This window comes from Syngnathoides biaculeatus, chromosome 6 (genome assembly GCF_019802595.1).
Source record: "Syngnathoides biaculeatus isolate LvHL_M chromosome 6, ASM1980259v1, whole genome shotgun sequence".
NCBI classification, from domain to species: domain Eukaryota; kingdom Metazoa; phylum Chordata; class Actinopteri; order Syngnathiformes; family Syngnathidae; genus Syngnathoides; species Syngnathoides biaculeatus.
The window spans coordinates 21,201,188-21,228,525 of record NC_084645.1 but is presented as its reverse complement, the minus strand read 5'-3'; the positions used below and the strand labels follow the sequence as shown (position 1 = coordinate 21,228,525).

Sequence of the window (27,338 nt, the reverse complement as noted above, 5' to 3'; positions counted from 1 at the left end):
TTGTTGAATTTGTTTTTTTTTTTTTTTTTTTGTACATATCTATGTTATGTACAGTATAGCCGCATTCAGTAAAACTGTCACCTCCAACCGTCTTTTATTGCATCCGCCACAATTTGGACTTTTCAGGAGCATAAAGTATTAAAAGAAATAGATGAGTCTTAATTTTGAGGTATTGTGCCACTGTCTAAATCAGAAAAATAAGCAAATGAGCCAAAATTTCCTTCAACTAAATCACAACAAAACTGAGACGGTTGTTTTTGGCAATAAAGAAAAGAGAATTGCTGTTAGTAAACACCTGGACTCTCTACCTTTAAAAACAAAAGACCAAGTCCGAAACCTTGGCGTTCTGATCGATCCCGACCCGACTTTCAACAGTCGTATCCAATCAATTACTACGACTTCCTTTTCCCATCTGAAGAACATGTCTAGAGTGAAGGCTTGCATGTGTCAAGCAGACCGGGAAAAAGCTCATCCATGCTTTTATCTCAAGTAGACTTGACTATTGTAACGGTCTTCTGACTGGACTCCCCAAAAAAGTGAGCAGAGAACAGAATGCTGCAGCTCGCGTTCTGACCAAAACAAAGCGGTCACGGCATGTGACTCCAATCCGAAAGTCCTTGCAGAGGCTCCCAGTCAGCTTTAGAAGAGATTTGAAAGTTCTGCTACTGGTCGATAAATCACTAAATGATTTTTAGCTCCTGAATACATGAAAGAAACGCTCACGGAATACAAACCCAGCAGAGCTCTGAGATCGACTGAGTCGGTCGGGTCAAATAGTGGAGCGCAGAGTCCAAAGCAAACATGGGGACTGCTTCACCATTTCGCCATTATGCTGCACAGAAATAATCGTGAAAATAAGTTGCCAACAGAGGTGAGGTCAGCCCCAAGTGTCAATCTTTTTAAATCCACGTTGAAAACTCATGCTTTTTAGAATATGTCCACTTTTTGATCAAATGACGTGCACTGTATATGCGGTTTTAATTGTCTTTTTTTTTTTTTTGGGGTATATTTTGTCATTTTTTTATCCCGTTTTAAATGTTTTATCTCTTTGTTTTCAAATGCCTTTAATCGTGTAAACCACATTGAGTTACCTCGTGTATGAAATGCGCCATACAAAAATATTTTGCTTTGCTTTAATTTACAATTTAAAAATATTTGCGAGAAGAAACTGAAATAACACAAGAAACAAAGTTTTGATAGCTAGTGCAGGGAAAAAAGATGTAAAAAGTCATAACAAAGAGTTTTCATTTTAAGAGCGTGACGTTAAAACAAACCTCGTGAAAATGAAGTATGATTGTTAAGAGCAAAAAAAAAAAAAAAAAAAAACATTTCAAGTGTGTGAATTTACAGTGAATGTGTGTTTTGTTGTAATAATAAAGACAAAATGAGGCGTTTTGGACACCAAGCATATATTTTATTCTGAAGACCAAATTCAAGACAAGGCGGACTCTTGTATTTTTTTTCTTCTTCCTTGAATTGTACAAGTTTTGAAAGGTAAAAGATATGTTGCTCAGTCACATACTGCACTGTATTCCTCTAATGTACGTAGTACTGCATACACAAACATCCTATCCAATTAGCAACGTTGCCACGCGGCGCCTTTTTGCCCCCGACCCCGTCGCCGCGTTGTGTCCCAAAAGTAATGCAAAAATAAAATAAAAATAAAATGTTGGGAAACATCCAATCATTGCACTCACATACATGAAACCTGTTGTTGTTTTCTTTTGAATCCATGACACGCTCATTAGCTGATAATAGACAAAAAAAAAAAAAAAAGGACACAACACGACTTGGGGAGTGTGAATGTTTTTATATAAATGACAGCATCGGGTCGAGCCTCGCCTTTTTCGTGACAGACAATTTTCATAAACCCTTCTGAGGTCCCAGGGAGCCCGTTCTACTAGTGTGTGCTAAATTGTCTCACTCGTGAGGGCGGAGACTAGGGTACTAGTGCGCGGACCTGAAGCTGGACAGCGAGGAAATGCAATAATACGTCGTCGATCCTTTTGGATGCGCGCCCTCGTGTACACAAGCCGCTAAATACGCTGCATACTGGAGATGACGAATATCACCTTGTCGCCACGCTAAAAGCAAGAAATAAGAAGGTGAGAGCGCGTGTGACGGCCGTACCCCCTTTTCCAACCCAAAAACCATCCACTCATCAGTTTTGTTTTTCTTTTCTTTTTTTTTTTTAGCTCGTTCAGAACAAAAACAAACAGACATGACGTTTTGTTTTGTTTTTTTAAACGACGCGCCACAACAGTCCTCGGAGTGAAAATATGGCTTTTCGCCGGGCCTCTGGGCCGGCTTAAGGACGAGAGACGAAAGTTCGACACTGGCTGCGGGCCGACCGACCGACCGACTTTGAGGGCCACACTGAAAAGAAAACGAAAAATAATTGAGAACGCCGCTGTGATGTGATGAGAAGGAAGCCAAAGGGAAAAGTCGCTTTGTTCACAAAAATTACCCATGGAAAAGTTGTTCTAATATTACAACTAAAAGTATATATATATATATATATATATATTTTTTTTTTTTGGGGGGGGGAGTGGGGGGGACATAAAAAAAAGTCCTATTTTTGTCAGGTAAAAACACGTCCTATATTTAAAGAAAAAAGTAAAAATATTACCGCAAAAAAATGTTCTATTTTTTTTTTGAGAGAAAAGGATCAGATTATTTTTATTATGTAATATTACACAAAAAAAGGGTTTGAAATTTGAAGAAAATGTTCTCTTGGGCAGAGAAAAAGATCCTGATCACTGGCGGGAAAAGAACATTTGTATTATTACAAGAAAGGTCAAAATGTCCTCATTTTCAAGGCTAAAGTAATAATGTAAAAAAAAAAAAAAGATCTATTTCTTTTCAAGAAAAAAAAAATCCCAATCCTACAACAACAAAAGTCCTATTTTTCAGAAAAAAATGCAATATTAGTATTACAAAAAAAGTTATATTTTTAAGTGTTGCAATAGCAATAAAAAACAATCTTGTGAGAAGAATGGCGCAATCTTGCATTAGTAAAGAAAGGAATGAAGGAATAATTATTTTAGAGAACAAAATCAGACATTTTTGGCAACAAATTCATGTTATAGTAAAAAAAAATTAAAATATGCAAGCTTGTGAGATTTTTAAAATCCGTAATCATAATAAATAAAACTAGCAAAAATTTGTAAAAAAAAAAATGAATACTAAGAGAAGAAAGTTGACTGCTGCCCCCTCCCCCCAAAAAAAACAGTTTGAGGTAACATTCTGTAAAAGGTTTCACGAGAAGATCTCATCTTTCTTGATCTAAGCGTGGATCCCAAGAAAGATTGTGAAAAGAGTTCATAAAAAAAAAAAAAAGTTTTGAAATTTGAAGAAAACCGCTGGGGCAGAGAAAAAAAGTCCTGATCACCGCTGGAAAAAGAAGATTTGTACTCTTACAAGAAAGATCAAAAAGTCCTCATCTTGCAAGCAAAAAAATCATAACAATACCACAAAAAGAAATGCAATACTAATATTACAAAAAAAGTCATATTTTTAAGTGTTGCAATAGCAATAAAAGCCATAATCATGTGCATCAATAAAGAAAGGAATGAAGGAATAATCATTTTAGAGAAAAAAAAATCCAGACATTTTTGACAACAAATTCATGTTGAAGTAAAAAAAAAAAAAAAAGAAATGCAAGATTGTGAGATTTTTTTAATCTATCATCATAATAAACAAAACTAGGAAAAATGAGTAGAAAAAAATGAATATTAAGAGAAGAACTCCCAAAAAACAAGAGAAAATTTCAACTTTCTTTATCTAAGTGTGGTTCCGAAGAAAGGTTGTGAAAAATTTCCATTTCAAACCTCTCAAAAAGACGGAGAAGCTGCTTGAATTTGGGAAAATGGGAAGATTAAGTCCAATGAAAGCGAGGTGAAACGTAGCAACGAAAGAAAGATGACCGTTTCTTTACATTCTATTGGAGTGGACGCCAAGTTTAATACAGCACAATCCCGTCCTGTGGTATTTTTCTTAAAAAAGATAAAGATAAGATCAAGAAAAATGTTTTTTGGGGGGCCCGCTGAGGCTTCACGGCTTTCCTATTTTGTCTCAAACGTGAAAGCTGATTCGGGAGGCAAAAGATTCGGATGAGTCAACCGTGACACCCCCCCCCCCCCCACCCCCCACCCCCCACCCCCATAACGAGATTTGGATGAGTCAACCCCCACGTGCCCCCCACGCCCGTAACACGACGACTTTACATATTGATACGTTTCCGACGTCTACCCGGTCATGTTGCGATGAATTCTTCTTTTCAGCGTGGCACCGAACGCGACCAATCGGTTTCGACCAGAGCGATTCGCGTGACGCTTTTCGCCGTCGGGTTCGTCGGCCGAGAACAACTCGCAGCCGCCGTGGTGCCTTCGCGGGTGCGGATGAGGCGCTTGTTTGTTTCTACGTCTACTTCCTATACATGTATTTACAGCACAGGTTGTACGCAACGCCGCGATCTCCGCCACTACGTCGCTGCCGTGCGACTACCTGTAGAAACCCCGGCGGCCTGGAACGTTACAACAAATACATATTTACAAACCTCGTCCGGCTGAATACGTGTCGCCGTGCGCGCGGAAAATCCTACAAGCCATGCGTTGGGGGGGGAGTGAACGGCCATCACGAGTAGGTGGGCGGCTAGGCAGGTCGGTGGTACACGTCGGAAGGGGAACTGACCTCCAAATAGCTCGGCGCTTTTTGAGTTTGTCTCGTAGAAAACGGTCAAAGGGACCATTCCGCTGAGATGGAACTAAGATGGATTTGCCGTCGGAACTGAAGAGGCCGGTCTCAGAGGGGCAAGACGAAGAAGAAGACGACCGAGAAGAAGAAGACGGAGAAGAAGAAGCCCTCCGATGAGCGTTACTCCAGGTAGATGTCCTCAGTGGGGCAGGCGTACTCCACGTGTTCCTGGTAGTATTCCTGGAAAGCCCGACTGAACACACAAACAACACACACCAATAAATGTCTTTACTGATAATCAGCGGAAGTATTAGCAGACGTACACAGAGGTTACTCTGGATCGAGTAAGCTAATGTGGTCCAGTCACTCACGTTTGAAAAATGTACGCGTGTGGTCAGTCACGCCCGCAGATATGAAGTTGCCGGTGTGTGTCTTCTGTTTGTAATTATGAGTGTACCCCTTTAAGAGCGGAGGGGGGCGGTGTCAGATAAACTAGGAAGTAGAAGTAGGCTGAGCAGAAGCTCGTTATAGTCGTAGGCGTCCGTGTTTTAAAATAAAAAAAAAGACATCAGGTTGGGGTTGACTGCGCTGGATCGGTTTTCATGTGCGCGACAAGCGCGCAATTGCGCGGTGGCGGAGCACAGAGGGCACTTTGGTCAAGACTACACAAAATAAGCGACGTCTTTCAATACCTACGTAGTTCTACTCGTAACAAATTTTACGGGCGTGATTTTTCGTGCTCGACAGTGCAGATTTGCGAGTGCGATGGGGCAAATCACAGTGACTGGTGGTCATATTTTCAAACTGATCACGTCAAAGGAATTTAAACTCTCACTCATAATAAAACTTGATGTTGTCTGAATATTTTGACCTCTATGCTTTCTCAATATGTTTATTTACATGGTACTACTCTTGCCCAAGTAATGTTGCAGTACTATTCTACTTTTAGTGTACTTTTGCACCATTGGCGCACTAATACCGTAAATTTCCAGCCTATTAGCTGCCATTTTTTCCACACGCTTTCAACTCTGCAGCTTATGCGGTGATGCGGCCGATTTGTGCGTTTTTTTTCTAATGCCCGCAAGGGGACACTCGAGCGGAAAAGGTCAGAGTGAGACCGGTGGAATATATGTGCCGAGGGAGTGACTTTTACCGGTCCGGCCCTTTTCGCGGTGTGCTAGCGTGTTACTCCCGTGTCTCGGTGATTTTTATCAGTGCGTTTTGGTTTTGTTTTAACCAGCCCTGTTAGCGCGGCGGCGCTGGTGTTAAACTCTCTGTTTTTCTTAAATATCTCGTGTTTCAATGTGGGAACTGGCTGTTATGTATGTAGCAAATGGTATTTCCTTTACAACTGTACTGGGGGAAGTTTATAACCAGGTGCGCTCTGTAGACTGGGAATTACAGTACATACAATATGTCCTTCTGCTGTCTTAGCGTTTCCCAACACCTTTGCTTTCCTAATGTTTTTGTACTTGTACATTTACGCTAAATGTATACCAAAACTTTCTTCTTACCGTTTCGCGGTATTTTTATTTTCACTGAGTGCCTCAATCCTACTTTTTCCCCCAAACGCCGTCCCAATACTTTCAAGCACCGCAGAAATAAATCTCTCCAAATTAACAGGGTGCGGGCTGATCACAAGTATTGGGACAGCATGTGGACAAAAGTATTGGGACACCATCACGGCAAAATTATGCGCCAATACTTTTGCCGTGATGGTGTTCTGATGCTTTAATCCCTCCTAACCATACAAATCAAATTCTACAATGGTTAACGTCTTTTTGCACTGCGAATTGGACTCGTGTCACTTCGAACTTTCCTAAAGCCGTTACGATTGGCACAGTTGGCTAAACTCGGCTATCGCAATTTGCTAGTTTCGCCACTCACCCGACGCACTCCGCCACAGGTCGCATGGACTCCTGGGAGACAAACACGTGGCACGCGAACCTGCTCAGCATGGGGTGCTTCGTGATGAAGCCAAAGTAGCTGCACAAAAAGGAGGCGCGAACGTCAGAAGACGCCTCACCGGTGGCGCTAGAGAGACGGCGGATCCGTCCGCTTACCAGTTGTTCCTCGGGTGACATCCGCAGAAGGAGATGTTCTTCATCTGGAAGAAGTGACTGCATCTGTCGAACTGACAACACAAACAGAACCAACGCAATCCGGTAAATGCACATCACTGCTTGAGGTAGCGACAATAAAAGGACATCTAGATTTATACGATGGTAAACCTTGTTCCCTTCTTCTTCTTCTTCTTTCGGCTTGTCCCGTTAGGGGTTGCCACAGCGTGTCATCTTATTCCATCTAAGCGCGACTTCTATTATAACTAATAATCATAATAATCACATTAATAATAGTCTGGGACACTGCCTCCATCTTGTTTGACACGTGGGGCATATCCGGGCGAATCCGGATTCCTGTACAAGTCACAATTGCACGTTTAGCGATTTAGCAAGTGGCTCTGCACCAAGCTGAGGCAATATGTTTCCAGGTTGTCGTCATGGTCACGAGCATTATCTCACTAACGCTTACGATTCTTCAAGTTTTCCAGTGGATTCTTATGAAGTGACATCACGGGTGAGCGACTGGTTCACGTGTCTGTCTCCCAGTTCTGAAGACCTGCTTTCCCTACAGTCATAAATCTCTTTTATGACTACGACGCCATGTCAAACTCAAGATTCCACAAAAATGACCAACCAATCACCGCAAGAAAAGCAGACGTTTATTGGAGATCTCCTGCAATGTGGAAAACCCTTTAAGAATTGATTCACTTGCCTCATTAAGTTCAATGTACTTGTACACGCTTTGTCCTCATTGGCAAGACAATTCAGCAGTTCCGAACAACAAAGTAGTGGGGTTAAAAAAAAACCAAAAAAAAACATGACTTGTCAGAGACTAAGACCACGTGCTAGCGTTCTCTCTCTTCGTCACAGTAGGAACATCGACCAAGATTCTACGTGCGCGTGTCACATTTGGAAGGTGGCGCAATCGAGTTCTCCTTACCTCGTCCAGACAGCCGTATTCATCCTCCAGACTCATGATCAGCTTCACCCCTTGCAAGCTGATCTCCAGCTCGCACAGGGACGGCGGCCGCACGTGCACCGTCCGCTTCCTGGACTGTGCAATCTTCCGCACAGGAGATATCGTCACAAACAAATAAAGGGCTTCTTCACTTCGCTCCAGTGGCGCCGTATCGGAAGTTCACTTGTTTAACTTCAATTTCAGCTCGCAACGGCAAGCAGGAAGAAAAAAAAAAATGCTAACGCCAGGGCTCGTAATTCACAAATTGGTAGTTTGGACCTCATCAGGTACCGCGTAGACAAATATACGTCTGTTGTAAATGTGTGCTTACCTTCTGCATGGCAGCGCAAAGAATTCCGTTGCCTTGATGCTGAGGGACCTCCACGGAACCCAAGAACTGCACGTCGAACGTCTCTATCCACGCCGGGTTACGTTTCATGGCTGGAAAGGACAGAAGTACACGTGTCAAACCCCGGATGCGGCGGCCCCGTACGTCATTTTCTTTCTTTCATTTTCAAAATCTTTGGGGTACTTTTTCCTAAAGCTCTCTTCGAATCCAACCGTAAAAATGTGACTTTAAAAAAAAATGCAAGTTCTCTATGTTCTCTATGTTTCAAAGAACCTTCAACCTCAGACGTTTTGCACTTACCCAACATTTCTTTGGAGTGACTAATGACCTCATGAGCGTAGAAGGCGGGGAAGATTCCGCGTTCTCCCGTGCGCATGTTGTAGCCTCGGTACCAGTAGTCGTCCTCTTCCTCCTCTACGTACAAAGGGTCGTCCACATCCAGCTCCAGCTCGTCTGCGTGTCTGGGGATAAACCTACAGTGGGATGCTCAAGGATTAGGACATCAGAAGACCCGGAGGGAGATCAACTCCATCAACACATTTTGGGATGTCGTCATGAGGGTGGCAGGTGAACTGGAGCCGATCCCAGGTTCCTTTTGGGCGAGAAGCTGAGCTCACAACCGTCTTTTTCAAATGTGGAAGCCCCAGTACCAGGAGAAACTGGGAGAACATAAACAACCCAGGACCACCTTGTCGATTGCTTCAGACATGATACATCAACAGCACCGGAAATCCATCTCTACTCTCTGACCAAAGGAACGAATCGGAGTGGGATGTCATTGGGTGATGTAGCTCACCTGTAAACCGCCCTGTGCGTTTGGTCCCTCTCCTCTCCGTTGATGGTGCAGGAGAAAAGTCCAAAGGATTCCGTGCCTACGTGAGAAAGACATGGGCAGCAGTTCTCCTAAATGTTCAACAATAACTAAATGATACAAGTAAAGTTATATCATGAATAACATACACCAGAGAATGGCCTTGTAAAAACCTTTTGGTAACGTTCACGTACATTTTCTGTGGCCTAATGACAGAACCCAAAGCTTTCCAAAACGTCACTAGCGTCGCTTTGCTTTTAACTCACTGGAGGAGCGTGACGTGCTATTGACGAAGACGTTGAGGAACTTCTTGGAAAACGGGAGTTCCGCCTCAGGGGAAGAGTCCTCGGAGGAACTGAGAAGGCCCGGCCTCGCCCCCTCGTCATCGCAACAATAGTCCACCCGACCCGTCCCCAAAGGCTCGTCGTCGCACAGTGTGGAGAGGTCGCTGTCGTCGCTCAGGACCGACGTGCACCTGAGAAGATGAAAGATGAAGGATTTGAAAAAGTGTCACACAGAAAAACGACCTGCCTGCCTGCACAGATTTTACAGTCAACCCTACTCTCCACTTTACATGTTTTGGTACAGTAAATATTTTGAAAGTCTAATAACAGTAACAAAAAAAAAAAAAATCATCTTGTAAAGATTGGTAATATTATCCCTCAGTCAGCATGCATTTATCGCTTGCCCCATGGGTGAGGTTTCCTTTTTTTTTCACCCTCTTATGTCAGCTTTTCAGACACTACTCGTGCAATTATTGGGCAGTCTATGTTTCAGTCTTTACGCAGAGAAAGGCTCACCCTACTCACCGGCTTACATGTTGCTCGTAGCATATTAAAGTAAATCGAAGTGAAAAATAGCACAAAGATTTAACGGATCGTGCCAATTGCTACCAAAAAGAGTCAGCCTTTTAAGAGGTTTGTCATATTTGATCTGTAATCCAATCTTTCCGTAGGATAATTTGATGTTCCGGCCATAGCGTACCTCCTAAGGCTGACGAGTTCCAGAGTTGTGTTTTCATCAACTACAAGCGTGTACTTCACAGAGTCATAGGCCAGTCCTTCATCTTCACTGGGCGGCTTTGGAGAAACGTCTTTCTCACACGGTGGAAGCTTTCGGTCAGGGCAGGGGTGATCCGGCACAGAGAACTCCGCAGGAGGTGAACCGTCGAGCTGTGAATCGCTACCCCTGTGGGACCGTCGCCTCAAGTCATCCAAGAATGGGTACGAGTCCTCTAGGTCATCTTCTTCGTCATTATCTGTGGAGTAAGTGAGGCTGAAGCAGCGGTTGGTCTGAGCAGTGGGTATGTCCAGTGTTAGGCTGTGTTTGACCTCCGTGATTCGTTCAAGGGAAGCGGTTGAGCGACTCGCCGTCCGAGGGTCCGTCTCCCGTCCGATATCTTTGTCGCTTAGGATGCTCTCGGTAAGGTTCGGAGAATCCAGGTCCTTCCTTTTCTCCAGCATCGTCAAGTCATTATTGGGCTCTTCGCTTTCCTCTGGTCTGTTCTTGTAGAGTTTATCTGATGTGTTCTTCCCCGTGTTGGGGACTCCGGGATTGCACGAGGAGTAGTCGGTGGTTTCTCTTAAATTCTCCGCACAGTGATCGAGACTCAGTGGTATGATCGTGTCACCGGTAGGGTTACACATATAGAGGCGAGAGTTCATGGCTACACCTTCATTTGAAGACTCCAACATCTTAATTCTCTCACCTAGCTCAACCTTGACGTTTCTGGGCCCTTCAACATCCTTCTCTGATCTAGCCATTTCTGGGTCCTCATCAGCAAAGCTGTCTTCCTCACTAATTTCTGAGGACGGCGAGATGGTATCTGACACGGATACCTCCCTCCTGAAGCACTCCTCAGGACAGCTGATTGGGTATGAGCCGGCTGAGATCATCCTGTTGACCAAATTGCTAAGCAGCCAGGGTGAGTCCGAGTTTTCACTCAGGTCATCCTCACTTTCTGATTCTGAATCCCCTTCACTGGTTTCATCGTAATCATCTCCGGCGGGCATGAGCCTGGGTCCCACTGGAAGATAGAAGGAGCGTTTGAAGCACTCGAGGCTGTGGTCGGGTTCTATCTTGAGCACCATTTGTCTGGACATGCTGTCCTCGCACTGTTGAGGAGGCAGAGTCTCATCTGGGTCAGCCAGGTGCTCGCCAGACAGATCGACATCCACATTCTGCAATTCCATCAGAGCTTGGTCATCATCATATGACTTGGGAGGCAAAACGGGGGAGTCAACAGGGGATGGGGTGGCAATCGTTGGAGAGGGTAAAGGAGACACAGTGGGAAGGGGAGACTCTTCTTTGATTGGATCGGGCTGGCCCAAAAACAGAGATTTTTTGAGGCCCACAATCCCACTGTCCTGCTCTAACTCTGCATCCGGGTCCAGCTCCTGGTCTGATGTCGGTGAGCTGGCCTCCTCAATGGAGTTGGTGAGATGAGAAGAGCGTCCACTGCTGCTATCGTCACTAGTCAGGTCGAGCTCAGTTTCTGAGATAGACGAGATCATATTGGAGTGCACGGGACCTTCACAGGCAAATGCTTTGTCCACTTCTTCATCAAGGTCAGAGTCAGAACCCGGTGAGCTCAGTTCCTTGTCCAGGTCTGAAGTCACATAACCTTGCTGGTTCATGTCTGCTATCCCAGGGTCCGACGACGGAGAGTGGGAATCATGGGCCAAAGCCACCAGATTTGCCAAGGCAGGAGAATCGGAACTTTTGGACTGGTCAGGAGCTTCTGAGGGGTTGGAGGATGCTGAGCTGGAGAAGACAGCCTGGTCATAGGGCTCAATGCATGGAAACTCCACATATGATGAAGGATTTTCCACATATGATGAAGGATTTTCCTTGCACACCATGTCATACGTCTCCCTGCACATGAACTCAACTTCAAAGTCCTTGTCGAGCTCGTCATCGGACAATGGGGTGTCGGCCCCATCATTGCCACCTAAAGGTGCAGTCGATGACAAGCAGTGACTGGTTCCCTCTGGATCCAGGTCATTCCCTGCTTCCGTAAAAGACTCGCTTGCAATTGTGTACGTGTCTGTGGCAAGCCGGTGAAGGTGTTTGTGGTTGTGGCCGTTGTTGAGATCGTGGTCCACCTCTGTGTCGGAACACTGGGAATTTTCATCGACCGAGGGCACTCTGGCGGGGTGAACCGAAGGGTCGGCCTTTGTTTGGATGACATCCCTGGGCCAAGGATGGGACTTCATTTGACCAAATGACCCTGAGAAAAACAAGTAAAGTACTCTAAAGGAAGATGTAGTTTGGAATTATGCAACGTTAACAGTAATCTGTTGGTGGGAATCACATTAATGTTGGATGGAATGAGTTCTAAACTAGTTGGGCCGGCCTTCTTTTTCTGTTACCGTGTGCAAACCTCTCCCGCCTGTTGCCCTCCATGTCACAGAGGAGGAGCCTGTGAGGGGAATGGGGGTTCCCACCTTCCCCTGCCTGTGTTGCTGGAGTACCTTGACTCTGGGACCCGGGTGACTCGGAAACCGATGAGGCTGGACACTGGCTTGTCACGTGGCTACCATCCTCCAGACATGAGCGGGTTGGACTTGTGCGGCCTGGAGACGGAGTCCAAGTTTGTCATGAATAATGAATAAGACTTACAATTCACGGCATATATTTATAATAGTTGAAAGCAAATGTAATGATGGCCTAAGGCTTTTGCAAAGTAATCTGTAAATATTATTCCAAGATTAAATGAGAATATGAAGATTAAAGCTACGCACAGCAAACCACGAAAGATCTTTGAGACGATCATTGAACTCTGAGGCCATTCTCGGGCCACGTTAGTTGGCGTCGGCAACAAAACCTTTCAAATTTAAAATTTCCCATGCGTCGACAATATCTGCTTTCATTCGGGGCTTATTTGGGTAAATCGTCTCATAAACTTGGGTGGAGTCGTCAAACCAAAATGGATAAGTTCCTGTCCAATTTAAAGCATGGGTAGTTGAGACCTTTTGTCCGCCATGCCAGTTTTGTGTGTCGGTGGAACTGGTTTCCATTTATCCATCCATTATCTCTGCTGCTTATCCTCACCGGGATCGCTGGTGTGCTGGAGCCTCTCCCAGCTGACTTTGGCCACCTTTAACTGGTAAGCAACCAATTACAATTCACATATTGACAAACAACCACGGTGGCGAAGCTGGAAACCGTTGGCCTCACAGTTCCGAGGACCCAGATTCAATCCCAGCCCTCCCTGTGTGGGGTTTGCATGTTCTCCCCGTGCCTGCATGGGTTTCTCCAGCTCCTCCAGTTTCCTCCCACTCCCAAAAACATTAATTGGACTCTCTAAATTGCCCCTAGGTGTGATTGTGAGTGCTGTTGTTTGGCTCCATGTGCCCTGCGATTGGCTGGCAAGCAGTTCAGGGTGTACCCCGCCTCCTGCCCATCGACCCGCGACCCTTGTGAGGATAGGCGGCTAAGAAAATCGCACATAGATAAAATTTGATCCTTGTTTTGGGGGTACCCAGCAAAAACCCACACGGGCATTGGGAAGAACAGACCTCTGAACTGGGAGGCGGATGTGGTAACCAGTCACTCCAGCATGCCGCTTGAAACTGGTCTAAAGGGCTGATATTTTTCTCACTTTCCAGGGTACACGACTGAGTAACTTTTGGAGTGTTGACTCTGATGCGTTTCAGGCCCTCTAAATCTCCAAAGCTGATCTCACCCTGTGAATTTGGGTTGCGCAGCGATTCCTGCCAGCTTCCTTTCTTTGGCGACAGACTGCTGTTGTTGTTGAGAGAATCCTAAGGACAGAAAAACTCGGTCATGCATGACAGTCCTGTATTAGAACATAGAGTTGGTCGTGTACGCAAAGGTGTACCTGCGACACAGCCGCGGTGAGGTTTAGCGTGGTGGGCCTGCTCTTTAGGGTGCCGAGGATCGGCGAGGGCGGAGGCGATGCCGAGGGAGATGGCGGCGCGTCGGGGTCCACTTCGTCCTCTTCATCCTCCTCTTCGTCGTCCTCATCTTCGTCGTCAATCATTTCAAACTCCTGGAAGTCATCCTGGAAGGAGCAGACCGGGTGGTGCGTGTCGCTCTTCTCCAGAATGAGGGCATCCTGGGACAAATAGCGGATGGGAGGCATGTTGGTATTTTAGCAGCACATTTACGAGTACGTGTGGTCATTTAATGGACTTTAGCGCCAAACGCTGGTACGATAGAAAAACTCGTACCATTAACCAAATATGGTACCCCACACACAGACGTGTGCGCTTCTGCATTCGTGAATTTGCATAATTGCTTCTTGGGGGGGTCGGTGGGGGGAGCTAACATCATTTACTTAAAATACCAAAACCATGAAGAAGTTTTGCAAACAACACGTTTACTGACCAAAAAAGAATGCGGGTGAAAAAAAAAAAAAAAAAAAAAATCAAAGAGCCGGGGGAAGCGGATCAATTTGACATGCGGCTCAGCTTTCAAAAGCTTTACGGGAAGGCCCAACGAACAGACCACACCTTCATCCCCACAAGTGAGTGCACAACCTGCACGTTATACATTATCGTGAATACGTTCAGTGGTGCAAAACTGCACCGCGTCACGTCACGAGTTGCTTCTAAATCTCACAAAGCAGTGACTGAGGACCAGTGATGGACAAAGTATTCAAAAATGGCCTTCCAGTAAGAGTACTGTCGCTTTAGAGTATGTCTCAAGTAGAAGTAAAAAGCAGTCCTCACAAAAACAAAAAAATTCCGGCCTATAAACTACGACTTTTTTCACACATTTTCAACCCTGCGGCTTATGAGGTGATGCATTTTTTCCTGACGGCCGCAAGGGGGCACTCGAGCGGAAAAGGTATGAGCGACGCCGGTGGAATATACGTATCGAGGAAGTGACTTTTACTGCTATGTTTTTTTTTAAACCGGCCCTGTTAGCGCTGTGCTAGCCTGTTGCTGCTGTGTTACTGCCGTGTCTCAGTGATTTTTACCAGTACGTTTTTTTTTTTTATCTCACCCTGTTAGTGTCGCACTAGCGTTAGCGCCATGCTAGCACGTTGCTGCTGTGTTGATGTCTCAGTGACTTCGGTATGGTTTGTTTTTAATCGGCCCTGTTAGTGGTGTCCTACCGTGTTTCTACTGTGTAGCTGGCGCGGCAATTTATTCTTAGTTTTTTTTTTTTACCAGCCCTGTTCATGCTACCGTGTTATTGCTATGTTAAGCTAAGCTAAGGTATTGAAACTATGAAAACGCTTTCTGTGTACCGTCTTTCTTTGGAAATCTCTTGTTTCAATGAGGGGACTTGCGGCTTTTATACAGGTGCGGCTTCTATTACTTTTGCAATGTATTGGGTGAGGCTTATATTGAGGTGGGCCCTGTAGGCCGTAAATTAGGGCGAGTATTCAGTGAAAAATAAGAAGATGAACATATCGTTATCAAATGGGAAATTAATGCAGTTGTTTGTTCCGCTGTTCCAGGCCACTGTAAGTCACTTTGAAAAAATTGCTTCTGGCGCCGTCAGATTGGTGAAACAGTGTCGCATGATTGCTCCCCGGATAAAAGTCTCTCTGAAAAGCCGAAGCAAATATATTTATGGATGGCATTCTCTGTCTTTTTCAGTGACCTGTGGACAGACTGAGGGAGAGGTGGGTACTAGAGCTACTCTCCTGTGCTAGTGACTCGCTCCCGCTTTCGGGGAGAGGCCCTTTACTCATCTGGTTCTAAGTCTCGGGACAGGCAGGCCCTCCATTTCACAACATGATCATCATCCTCCGGTCTTCAGGGAACCTTACAGACGCCATATGGACAAAATTATTGGGACATAATCCGTCAGGGACCTTGACCGAGTATCCCCTTCAGCCTGATGAGGACCCATTACAGAAAACGGACTTCATAAATGCTTCTGTTCAAAGAGTTAGGTCTGTGGACTGGCTGCCCACAAATCAGGTGTGTAATTACACACCAAGTTTCCCCGCCCATGACTTGCCATCTAGGCTGGGTGAAGAGCAGTAATTTTCAAGCAAAACTGCCTGAAATATGCCAAAGCCAAAAGCCAAGCTGCATTGACTTTCGTTAGACCTACAGATTCGCGTTGGCGTCTGATAAGTGGCACGTACTAAGGGCGTTCCTTCCAATCGTGCTCTTCCAAGTGTCGCAGCAGAAAAATGGGAGTCCCCAATGGGAGTCCCCAATGAGAGTCCCCAACGAGAGTCCCCAACGAGAGTGCTCTCCAGTACTCCAAAAGGGGAGAATTCTCGGAACTGGGGCATCAACAACAATCAGGACCGTCCCCTCACCCAAAGGCGGAGGGAGGCTCCCCTCTCGTCTACGGGGGTGAACTCCAGTGTGCAGGTGCCGAGCCGGTGGGTAATAAGTATGCCCGCGCCTCCTTGGTGCCCTTCACTGCGGGCAACTCCAGACAGAAGGCTGGTACCAGAGCCCAAGATGTGTGTAGCAGTGTCAGAACTTTTCAACCTCACGCACCAGCTCGGGCTATTTCTGTGGCACAGGGTGACATTTCATATCCCTAGCGCCAAGGTTCTGTAGCCAAGGATCGGACCAGGAAGGTCCCAACCTGCCACCACCGCCCAGCTCACGCTGCTTTGTGCCGTACGATCACTATTCTGTCTGTCAAAGCACAGCAACACTAGCGGCAGTAAAATGTGTCGGTTACCAAAATATTTTTTCCTTTATGTATTATTTCATTTCTCTTCTCTGTAGGTGTTTGGTTTTGAAATGGTCACGTGTCATGGACACTCCGAAGCAGTCTGCAAGAAGTCGTGAATCTATTTTTTTTCTTTTTGTCAGTGGCGCTTGTTTGCTTCTCCATCTGAACTTATCACGTATGTTCAAAACATCTTGACATGACGTGCAGCCATTATTGAACGGAGCAGAGAAGCGTTGTTTTGATGACTTCGTAGAGCCACAAAAAGCAACATCATAGCAACTGGCGGAGTCAACGTCACAGACATTTGTGGATTTTGATCTCTATTTTTACACAAACAAAAAGAAGAAGTGACTGATCGGGTTGGGAGTCTGCACGACGCAGCAGTTTTCTCTGGCTCTTGCCCTGCTGTCCTTTTAATGGACAAATCAAAAGCTCTCACATCACAGTTCCTGCTGACACCGGCTTTGCGTGCCACCCAAACGCTCGATCCTTTCCCAGGAGATCAACAAATCCTCATTCTGAGCTGATGTTAAGGCGTTGGTACTAGTCAAAATCCTCATTCCCTGTCCGTCTAACAAAATCCACCGTAGAAATAAGCAAACTATGCAAAGATTAATGCCACCGCCGCATTGTGAACGTGCCACTGATCCCGAGGATGACAACGATAACAATAATGGCTCCTGTCAGGTTGCATTTATTTGCATGGTCATTAAAAAGGCGTCATTATGAATGTTTCCATGAGAAAGGGGACGTATTTAAAACGGACTCTTTCATGTGATACAAATAGTTGGCGACTCTTCAAAGAGCCTGTCCACACACAAGAAACTTTTGTTGTGTGATTCTTTCTGAAAAATGAAATATGTCTACAAGAAAGTTCTCCAGCTTCTTTTGCTGCAATTTGATGTCACAGTGGGGGTTGTTTACATGATCCCGGCCACACATCGCCTTTCTCTGCCCACGAGTTGGGTAAAAATCCGCCATTTTCAAGCCACGCCCGGACAAACAGCCGCCATCAGACTACCCTGTCTGAAACACTATCACGTCAGAACCACAAAGTCAGCTGAGCTGGATCGAGCTTTGCTGGCTGGATGCAAAGATCAGCATTGGCTAACAGCGTTAGCTTCTGATATGCAGCATATATTCTGCACTATAATGCGCACCTGATTATAAGGTGCACCTTCAATTAATGGCCTATTTGAAAAACTTTTTTTTATATATAAGGCGCACCGCATTATAAGGCGCATAGAATACACACTAAAATGGAGGCTGGTGTCAGATGGAGTACCGCTAAAGGCGCAATATTGATCCAGGTATAAGCCGCACTGGATTATAAGGCAAAAATTAAAGACTCTTAGGTGGGCTTTATAGTGCAGAAAATACAATACTTGAATATTTTTCTTTGCCAATACGTGAATTTTACTATCACACTCAACTTTGTTCGAAACTCCATTACAAACAAAGCCCCATCTCCCGTCCGCTGTCGTCATATTATGACGGAAATGTTTTAATTTTTTGCCCTCGAATCAAAACCGCTCCCCCGATGAAATATCATTTGACAGCCTTTCATATATTTCCCTGAGTTGCTTTGTGCTCTTCAAAAAAATCACATCGATACGGGGGAGCGTCCCTGGACGCAGATCAGTTAGGGGAAAAAAAAAAAAAAACAATAAGTTGGCAAAACTTTTAGAGGTCTAATTAGCAAACCCGCCAGGCTAAATTTATGTTTCTGCTGCAGTCCAGCGGGTCATTAGATGGACGTTTGAGAATCGCTACGACTGTCGACACCTTGTAACCACGTAAATAAATGAGGCGATGCAGACATTAAGACAAAAATAAATATGGCAAATTCCCGCATACCTTCCAGACTGACCTGTTACGGGTGAAAATATGCTGCTATAACTGCTGGAAACAAATGTGTTAACGTGAACCGGTTTCATTTGCTTGATTGTTTGTTTGTTGTATCATTGCGCAAGCTCCTTTCAAGCGGGCAACAGTCCATATATGAAATCCTGAACCCCCAAAAACTAATTTGCATAAATCAGGTTTGGAGGTAGCGGTTCGAAAGATAATTTCACTCTTTAGGTTAGCTCATAACTATTTGCTGAATCAGCGCACGGAAGAGCGACTGCTGCAATGCTCTGAAGTGACGACGTGCAACAACAAAAAATCATCTGAAGTGTTGCGTGCGTGACACTTTCCCGTCTCGCTTTTGTCACCCTTTTTCCCCCGAATGTCCTTGCGCAGGTTTCAGGAGCAGCTGCCCGAGTCCGATCCAGCTCCTGTCAGCAAGATGGATGCCTCGGGGCTATGCTGCATCCTGACTTGCTTTTTTTTTTTTGGTGGCAGCCTGATGCCTACGATTGCGTGTCATATGCACAATGCACAAGTTGCGCATCAGGACATTTAAATCCCTATCAGGCCTCTGCTGCCTTTTGGTGCAAGTAAAAATATTTTGCACAAGGCTGGGACGTTTTCTTTCAACGTAAAGCGAGAGACGGGAAGAAGCAAGAAGGGTTAAAAGTGATCGAAAGGGAGGAAATTACTCCAAAACAAGGTGGAGGATGGAGTTGAGGAAAGAAAAGATAGAGGGCAAAGGAAGGAAAGTCAAAGAAAGAGAGAAAGGGGAAAGAGGGCAGAGATTCCAAGGAGAGAAGGAGGTATGGAAGGAAGTAGTTAGAGTTACATATGAAGAGGGGAGGAGATAAGACAGAACGTCGGACATGAAGGAAGTAGGGAAGGAATGAAAATGCAGCGAGGGAAAGAGGAGATGAAGAAGAAGGTATGACATGAAGGAGGGGGAAGAGAGGAAATGCGCGCAGGCACGAATGTGGCGGCAGAGAGGGGAGGTGGGAGGAAACGGTCGGAGGATGCCCCTCACTGACGGAAAAAAAAATAATAATAATAACCACGTCCTTGTTCGTCTGCCCTCTGCTGCTGTCGGAAGAAAAGATGAATGCGCAGAGCCGAAGAGTCGTGTCAGGATCTGAGAGGATGCTTGCTGGGAAACAGCCAAGTGACGACGAATGCTACATGCTACAGCTAACGACGCAATAATAGACGCGGTCGCGTCCTCATTTCGCAATTCTTACAAGCAGAGGCTTGTGACAACTGGTGCCGAAACTGAATTTCTTCAATGACAAAACGGCAATGAAGCAATGCAACGGAATTCCTTTTCCGCATAGTTTGAGGTCAGCCAGTCATCAAGGGGTCAAATGACACATCCACGTAAACTTCTGGAAATGTTTCTGTCAGCGAGCTCTTCTGAATTGTGATTGGAATTATTTTTGGTTTTTTGTTGAAGGTCTTTTTTTTTTTTTTTACCCGTCACTCCGTGCTCATAAGTGCTCCGAATCGGGACCCCCAGAAACGTCGGCCTCACCTTTTCGTAGGGATCCGAGTCGTAATTGAGGCCGATCCCGCAGTCGTCCGTGATCTCCGAGAGGTCTTCGTCGTCAAACTCCTCCAGGCTGATGTCGTGGGCTGGCCTAACAAACACACGGCGGACAGGCGACAGTCAGCGCGTTGTCGCAGAAAATATATCGGTTGGACGAGAAATGGGAGGATGCTGTGCAATGAAGAGTCAGGGTTGCTTGGAAATTGGCTTCATTGTTTTCATATTTTTTAATGAATTATTCAGTAAAAAAAAAAAAAATGTTGGTTTGCAGTTGGGACTCGTGACAATCAAACAAATTATCTATTCACATGAATGGTTTGTCAGTCACTGTGATTTAATGGGCGCGTACGCACCCGTGCGCCATCGCACTCAAAAATATGCACAGTCGAGCACGAAAAATCACGCTCATAAAATTTGTTATGAGTAGAAATACATAGATATTGAAAGACGTCGCTTATTCTGTGTAGTCTTGACCGATGTTCCCTCTAAGCCGAGCCCTCGAAGTGAACCACAGCTTGGCGTCTTTTTTTTTTAACTTTCTAGTTCACCTGACACCGCCCCCCTCTGCTCTTAAAGGGGTACACTCATAATTATAAACACAACACACACCTACAACTCTACATCTGCGGGCATGAGTGAGCGCACCCGTACATTTTTCAAATGTGAGCGACTGGTTTATGGTTGTTGGGATATTTACTCCAAAAGCCTCCATTTCACCATTTGGTGTGGGTGAAGATGAAAATTTAAAAAATGCATTCTTAAAGATATATATATTTGGAAAAAAAAAACCCTTGTTCAAAATCAACTCTGTCATGCTTCATTCATGTATTTTTTTTTTGCATTAAAGAAAATATAAACTAAAAATATCTTGTTAAAATACCCAAGTTACCATAAAAATTACAAGCCCAATATAAAAATAAATAAATAATGAAATACCAAAAATGCAAACCAACAATCTATTCTGGAATTCAGTTGCGTTAGGTCAGAGGTCAGGTGTTGTATTTAAAAAAAACACAGACACCAAAAAAATAAAAACCTATAGCACCTCAAAAAATACAAATACCAAAGTTAAGACCAAAACTACTTTTTAAATTTCTATTGCTGTTTTGGCTAGTTACATCTTTTTTTGCATTAGCAAATACAAAATCATGCCATTACTTTTAGTCATAAGTGTCGAAAAGTTAAAAAGATGAGCCGGAAGCGAGTTCATTGACTCGCGTTCGCAAGTCACAGCAAGCCAAGTCCATAAAGTTGACGTCGCGTGGAATGAGCTGGCGTCGTTAGCCTCCAATTCGACGGTGCCACATTAGCGGCGCCGCGCATTCCTTTACCACAGCAGCTGCCTTGCGGTTGTGTCACAAGGAAATGCTGCATTGCAGTCCTGCTAAACGGGGGGGGAAGACACTGCGTGCACCCTGCAGGGAAGCGTTTTAAGATGTCACTTTCATGCAAACGGACAGCTAAATGCAGTCCACAGCTGTCAGAGTTTGCGGCACAGCTGATCAAAGCCATCCAGGCGCTAATTTGACTTCATTTGGGCTGTGGCCAAGCTTGAAATTCACCTTTTATATGAAATTGTGACACCGTGTCAAATCCAAATAAAAACACAAATGAATGATTTTCCTCCAAAATGTGAAGTTTATCAGTTTGAACATTAACCCATTCATGGGCAGGGTGGCAATTTTTTTTTGCCTTATTGAGATAAAAGTCTCCTAACAGGCCACAATCAAGGAAATAAAACTTCTCTTTTGTTGATGATAACTTTACTAATTTATAATCTCGCTGGCCGCGAGAGGGTACTTGGGTTTTCTTCGTAGGTCATCCCGAAAACTAGAATCAGAATCAGATTAAAACACTTAAATATTTTGATATACTGAAGGATATAACGCGTGAAAATCATGGAAGATGCAGGAGATAGGCTAAGATGGCAAAAGATGACACGCTGTGGCGACCCCTAACGGGACAAGCCGAAAGGAAAAGAAGAAGAAGAAGATAACGTGTGAAAATCATGATGTCCCAAAAATGGGACGCTGCCCACGAATGGGTTAAATAATTTGACCGCAATTTGCAAAAGATTTGCAAATGGTCACAGAATGTTGTTATTTACGTTTCACACACGACCCAACTTCATCTGAATTGGGCTTCGCGTATGATATCTCAGAAAAGTGAATCACGAGGCTCGTCAAAGACGGCAGGAAAAAAATTTGTGAGGCGAGGGTGTGCTGTAATTGCTTGCTTTATTTTGGATTAAGGAGCTAAGACTCGCTGCTAACAGGACTGCAAATAGCGATTTAATGTTTATGAGTCTATCAAAAATATACTCCCTCATTTATTTTTTTTTTATGTGTGTGCGTGTAGTACTACAGTCCCTGATGATGTCGTGATTCACACGCCTGACTTTGGCGCCGACAGCGTGGGATCCATTCCCGATCAGCGACGATGTTCAAACGTGCCCTGCGACTGACCGGTGACCACTTCAGGGTGTCACCCGCCTTTTGCCCGAAGTTGGCTGGGATAGGCTCCAGCACTCCTGTGACCCTTGTGAGGATAAGCGGCTTGGGGAATGGGTGGATGGATGTAGTAACTACGGCGTGACTTAATGAAGCTAAGATGAATAAAACTCACAACTCTCGATTATTAATCATGCAACATTGCGATTAAAGCTTCACAACACCTTCCAAGTCCTGCCGGGTTCTCTTGGGTGGATTCAAACTGTGCCAACGTGCGTCGGCGTCGGTTCGGGCTCTGCGGGACGCGCAAACCGGCTACCAAACGCCTCATCTGTCAAATTGCGTGTGAAACTGCGCGCCGCGACTCCCTGAAACATTCCCGGATAATGCGACGAGATGCCGGCCAAATAAATTATTCAGGCTTCAAAATGATCAAATGGCAAGAGGAGGAGTCAGCGGTCGATCAACACATTTGGTGTGGTTTTTTTTATACGCCGCGTCGGACGTGGAACAGGAGATCTGACAATAAGCCCAAACAGAACCCAGCAAAGGTTTGATTATTGCTACAAACGAAAGCCGAAGAGAATACTAGACTGAACATTGTATGAATTTACATACTGAATAAAGTAACACACTGAAAAGGGGATCCAGAAAAAATTTGCAAACTACTGACACTGTCGAACAAGGTCTGTGATTTCCTATTGTTGCCACGAGATGGTGCCAAAGCCCTTTTTTCCTATTAGACAGCGATATGGTCTAAAACTAATGTAAGTTGCTTGGCAGCAAGTTGCTGCTGGATGTCGCAAATGAATTTTTAAGTCAATATAAAAGTTTTTCAGCGCATAACAGAGGGGCAGGTTCCAACATCCATCCATTTTCTTAGCCGCTTATCCTCACAAGCGTCACGGGGAGTGCTGGAGTTTATCCCTGCTGTCATCGGGCAGGAGGCGGGCGGGCTACGCCCTAAACTGGTTGCCAGCCAATCGCAGGGCACATCGAGACAAACAGCTGCACTCAGAATCACACCAGGGGGGAATTTAGAGTGTCCGATTAATGTCGCATGTTTTGGGGATGCGCTAGGCAACCGGACTGCCCGGAGGAAACCCACGCAGGAGGGTCCAGGATCGGAACCGGGGACCTCAGAACTGTGAGGCCGGCGCTTTCCAGCTTGCGCCACCGTGCCGCCCACAAAATATCATTAAGTGCGAATATTAAATGCAACCACGACGCGGCTGAGAACAATCAGTGGCGCAGCAGCTGCTCCGCGATGACATCATCATTCTTTAAAGAGCCAAGGACGTTTATTTCGTGAGTCACTCGGGGGGTCGATTTCGCTGGGCTTTTCACTCCGCTGTCACTCTCCGCTAATGTGTACGTGCACACGCACGCTCACTTGAGTCATGCCTTTGTTGAGCTTTCTCCCAGGTAAGTAAACGCATAGTGTGCATTCATACCGTCAAATGATCCAATGACACAACTATTCACGATCATATTCATGGAGAACATACAGTACGATCGGTCTGAACAAATGGATCAATGCTACAGCTCACAAAAATAGCCTACACTGCACTAAACATGTCCATTTGGTCAAATTTTGTCTCATCAAGCAACAGGAAATAATCATCCGAGAAACATTAAGAGGATTTAATACGACCAAATATACCTTCCGTTTTAGGTTGTACTGTATTTACATTGTGAGTAATATCGATTGAAGCTGTTGTTTTTGGTTTTACACAATGCATGCGTGTTGTGTCCTTGGAATACTTTTGATGAATTGCCTGATGGAAACGGAAAAATAGACGCATCTAAAAAGCAGTTGTTGTCTTTTTTTCAATTGCTTTTGTTAAGTAGTTGTAATACAAATTAATTTATTACAATTGTAGATATAGCCTTCACTTTATTTTACACGAGAAATGCAAATGTAGCAAATAATATCCACACGTCCCCCGGCGAACAGTTCAGGGCGGTGTCGGCCTTTCGCCCGAAGCTAGCCGGGATAGGCTCCGGCGTTCCCGCGACCCTTGCGAGGATAAGCGGCTTGGATAATGACATGACATGGCAAGGGTGTGTACGCTGGCTAAAAAAAGGACTACACCGCAATTGCCAGGTTTTGTGATGATAAAACGCGTGTCGAGTGGGATTCATTAGGAGCAATTTTTCATGCCAATCATCCATGTGAATCATATAAAAATAAAAATGAGACGTTTTTTTTTGACTGAGCGCATTGTTACATAAAGCAGATTACATGATAGGTGCATGTTTTCTCCTCATTTGTCACATTGCACATGTTCCACAACCTCGTATTGCAAAGACGCAAAAATCTGGATTGCATTTGTCATCACGACCATCATATTTTTGAGCCCGACGTGATTAGCAACAGCGGGGCCAATCATCTGTCGCTTCGCCGTGAGGTCACGTGTTTCCGGGTAGAATTGATCTCAACCCATGCGGAGATAAAGCTGCAACGTGAAAATAAATCCCTCAAAAGTGCACCGCGTTGGATAACAAATCCTCTGGGGTTGCTAATGTGATTGTGTGCATGAGAGAGAGAGAGAGAGCGAGAGAATACATATTTAAAGGATTTCTGCTGCCCTATTTTGTAACACAGAAATTAAAAAAAAAAATACATAGTGGGTTGTTTTTAGTTCATTTAGGAAATGTTTCAAGGTCAAATGGAAGGACATTTTGAAATAATATTGTTCGGCATATCTGCCTCACAGCTCCGAGGATCAGGGTTCAAATCTGCTGTGGAGCTTTCATGCCCCCCCCCCACCCCCCATGCCTATATGGCTTTTCTCCGGGTACTCCAGTTTCCTCCCAAAACATGCGTCACAGGTTCACTAAAGACTCAAATTTGACCGTAGGTGCCAACGGTGGTTTGTTTGCATGGATGGCGACCAGTCGAGGGTGGACCCCCAACACCCCAATTTTCTCACCCGAAGATATAGCCGGGATAGATTTCAGCGACCCAATGGACAGAAAATGGATGGATGTTTGGCTTTCTCGCATCAATATCAGTACACTCATGCACACGATATGAAAATTGTCAATGGGAAATTATATTTTTTCCCCCTCAATTAAATATCAATTTAATCTCATAAGTATCCGAAGATCCTCGATTTGCTTTTACTGTGCTCTGACTTTTATTCACTTAAGATTACCAGTTCTGTATATCTACATGGAAACATTTTTGGCAGTTTTTCTTTCTTTCCTTAACTTTATTGTGATAAAATCCGTTTTTTTCATGTGACATATTTGGACTTAAATCCTGTAGGGGTAAAAAAAAAAATAATAAATAAATAAAATGGCAGCTTCACCTCATGAAAGTGAGAACTATTTATTTTTCATGTAGCTAATGTTTCGGGCAACCAAAATATTAGGAACAGCTCTGGAACACTGAAGCACAAGTCCAATTGCTATAATAATGGAAATTATTTTTACTCAAACTATTATTGACAACATTTGAAATCATCATGTTACTATTAAATTATTGTGTAAATACAGTATTAAAAAATAAAATTTGACATGGTGATTGAAGCTATTTCAATAATTTGTTACGGTTATTGAAAATTAACCGTAATTGTTCTTGAAATGATGATAGAATTGATGATTGAATATTATTTTTGTTGATATTATTAGAGATCATTTAAATGTATTCACCCATGGAGTTCTTGCATCATTTGGAGTTGTGATTGCAACTTATTGGAAACATTCACATTATCACGAAAATTGTCAAGCGCTGCTTTTTTTCCAACAAAGTCCTTCCAAAATATTATCAGACGATATATGCAAATTCCTATTGAGCATGATGTATTTTGATACACTGTGTCCGATCATTTGTGACTGGAAATTGTGTCAAATATTATCCGACACCGCGATTATCTTAAATCTTATTTGACATAATTTCTAGGGTAATTTAGTTGTTTTTATTAACCATAAATTGAGCGGTTTTTCTGAGGGCATTTTATTCCTTTTCCCATAACTGTGCTTCCTTTGAAATAAACAATCGAGTAATGTGATTGATTAATTTTCACATCCAGCAGCTTGTCTGGGATGCCGCTGGCTCGTGCGGGCGTCCCTAATGTTGCGTCCTGACTGTTGCACTATAAGAACAATTCCGAGCGGCTGAAAAAGCGAAAGGAAGCCATTGCACTCCTTCTGTATCGATGACCGTTGCTAAGTAGTGCACCACCCTGATGATGAGGATGAGGATGAGGATGATGCCTGCATCCCACTCACGCTCCCGTTTTCAGGCATCATCATCATCATCATCATCATCATCACAATCACTTCCCAGCATCCTGCTTTGCGGACGCGATCAGGGCGTGGGCCTCCAGCCGCCAAAAGGCCGCCGCAGCAGCATCAGCAGCAGCAGCAGCAGAACCAACAGCACCACGCTCGTTATTCAGCTTTTGCGGTTCATTCTAAAACCAAGCGTGAAATTAACGCGGTGCGCCATCCTCCTTATGTTGCGCTCCGATGCGGCTTTTCCCATCCACCGACCCCCCCCCCCCCCCCAACCTCCGGCCCACGCGCGCGGCACCCACGCGGCGCCTTTTATTACCTGCAGCCCGGAGGAGAGAGGGAGTGGAACGTATTGAGGGAGAACATCTCAGCCCGGTCCGCCATCTTCTCTGACTCAAGAGGAGCCCACTATGTCGTGGAGACGATCACGGAGAGGAAGAAGCAGTCCATCCACGGCGAGAACCTCTCTGATGGCGCTTTTTTTTTTTTTTTTTTTTGCCGTTTGTTGTTTTTGTTTCCCCCTCCTTGTTCAGTCGCGGATGCTGCGCGTGCACCGGGAGTCGAGCATCCGCGCAGAAGGGAAGGGAGGGAGGGAGGGATAGGGAAAGGAGGGGAGAGGAGGGAGGGCCGTCTCGCTTTAAATAATCTGCATGGAATAGGAAGAAAGGAAAATATCCCCAGTTACGATCCAATGCGTCCGACAAGTCGTCTCTGCCGACCCCCACCCAGGACCGGGAAGAAGAGGGCGGA

General features: G+C 44.7%; 1 protein-coding gene and 1 long non-coding RNA gene across 3 annotated transcripts; one reads left to right on the top strand and one right to left on the bottom strand.

Moving 5' to 3' along the window:
* The first annotated feature begins 4,744 nt into the window (after positions 1–4,744).
* LOC133502667 (uncharacterized) lies at positions 4,745–15,796 on the top strand. The gene is made up of 3 exons (XR_009795529.1): positions 4,745–4,884; positions 6,602–6,860; positions 15,452–15,796. It is a non-coding gene; the product is annotated as an uncharacterized LOC133502667 (long non-coding RNA).
* Positions 4,818–27,338, bottom strand: mapk8ip2 (mitogen-activated protein kinase 8 interacting protein 2). Of its 2 annotated transcripts, none has more exons than XM_061823721.1 (14): positions 26,908–27,338; positions 19,879–19,984; positions 13,720–13,956; positions 13,564–13,642; positions 12,248–12,451; positions 9,861–12,105; positions 9,143–9,351; positions 8,862–8,937; positions 8,366–8,538; positions 8,048–8,157; positions 7,699–7,821; positions 6,759–6,829; positions 6,583–6,681; positions 4,818–4,948 (listed from the first exon to the last, which is right to left on the bottom strand). In XM_061823721.1, the coding sequence occupies exons 1-14, from the start codon at positions 26,970–26,972 to the stop codon at positions 4,876–4,878; spliced, it is 3,870 nt and encodes a 1,289-aa protein (XP_061679705.1). In that variant the 5' UTR covers positions 26,973–27,338; the 3' UTR covers positions 4,818–4,875. The 2 variants fall into 2 exon arrangements, with proteins under 2 accessions (XP_061679705.1, XP_061679707.1); XM_061823723.1 differs by having other exon boundaries at positions 12,350–12,451.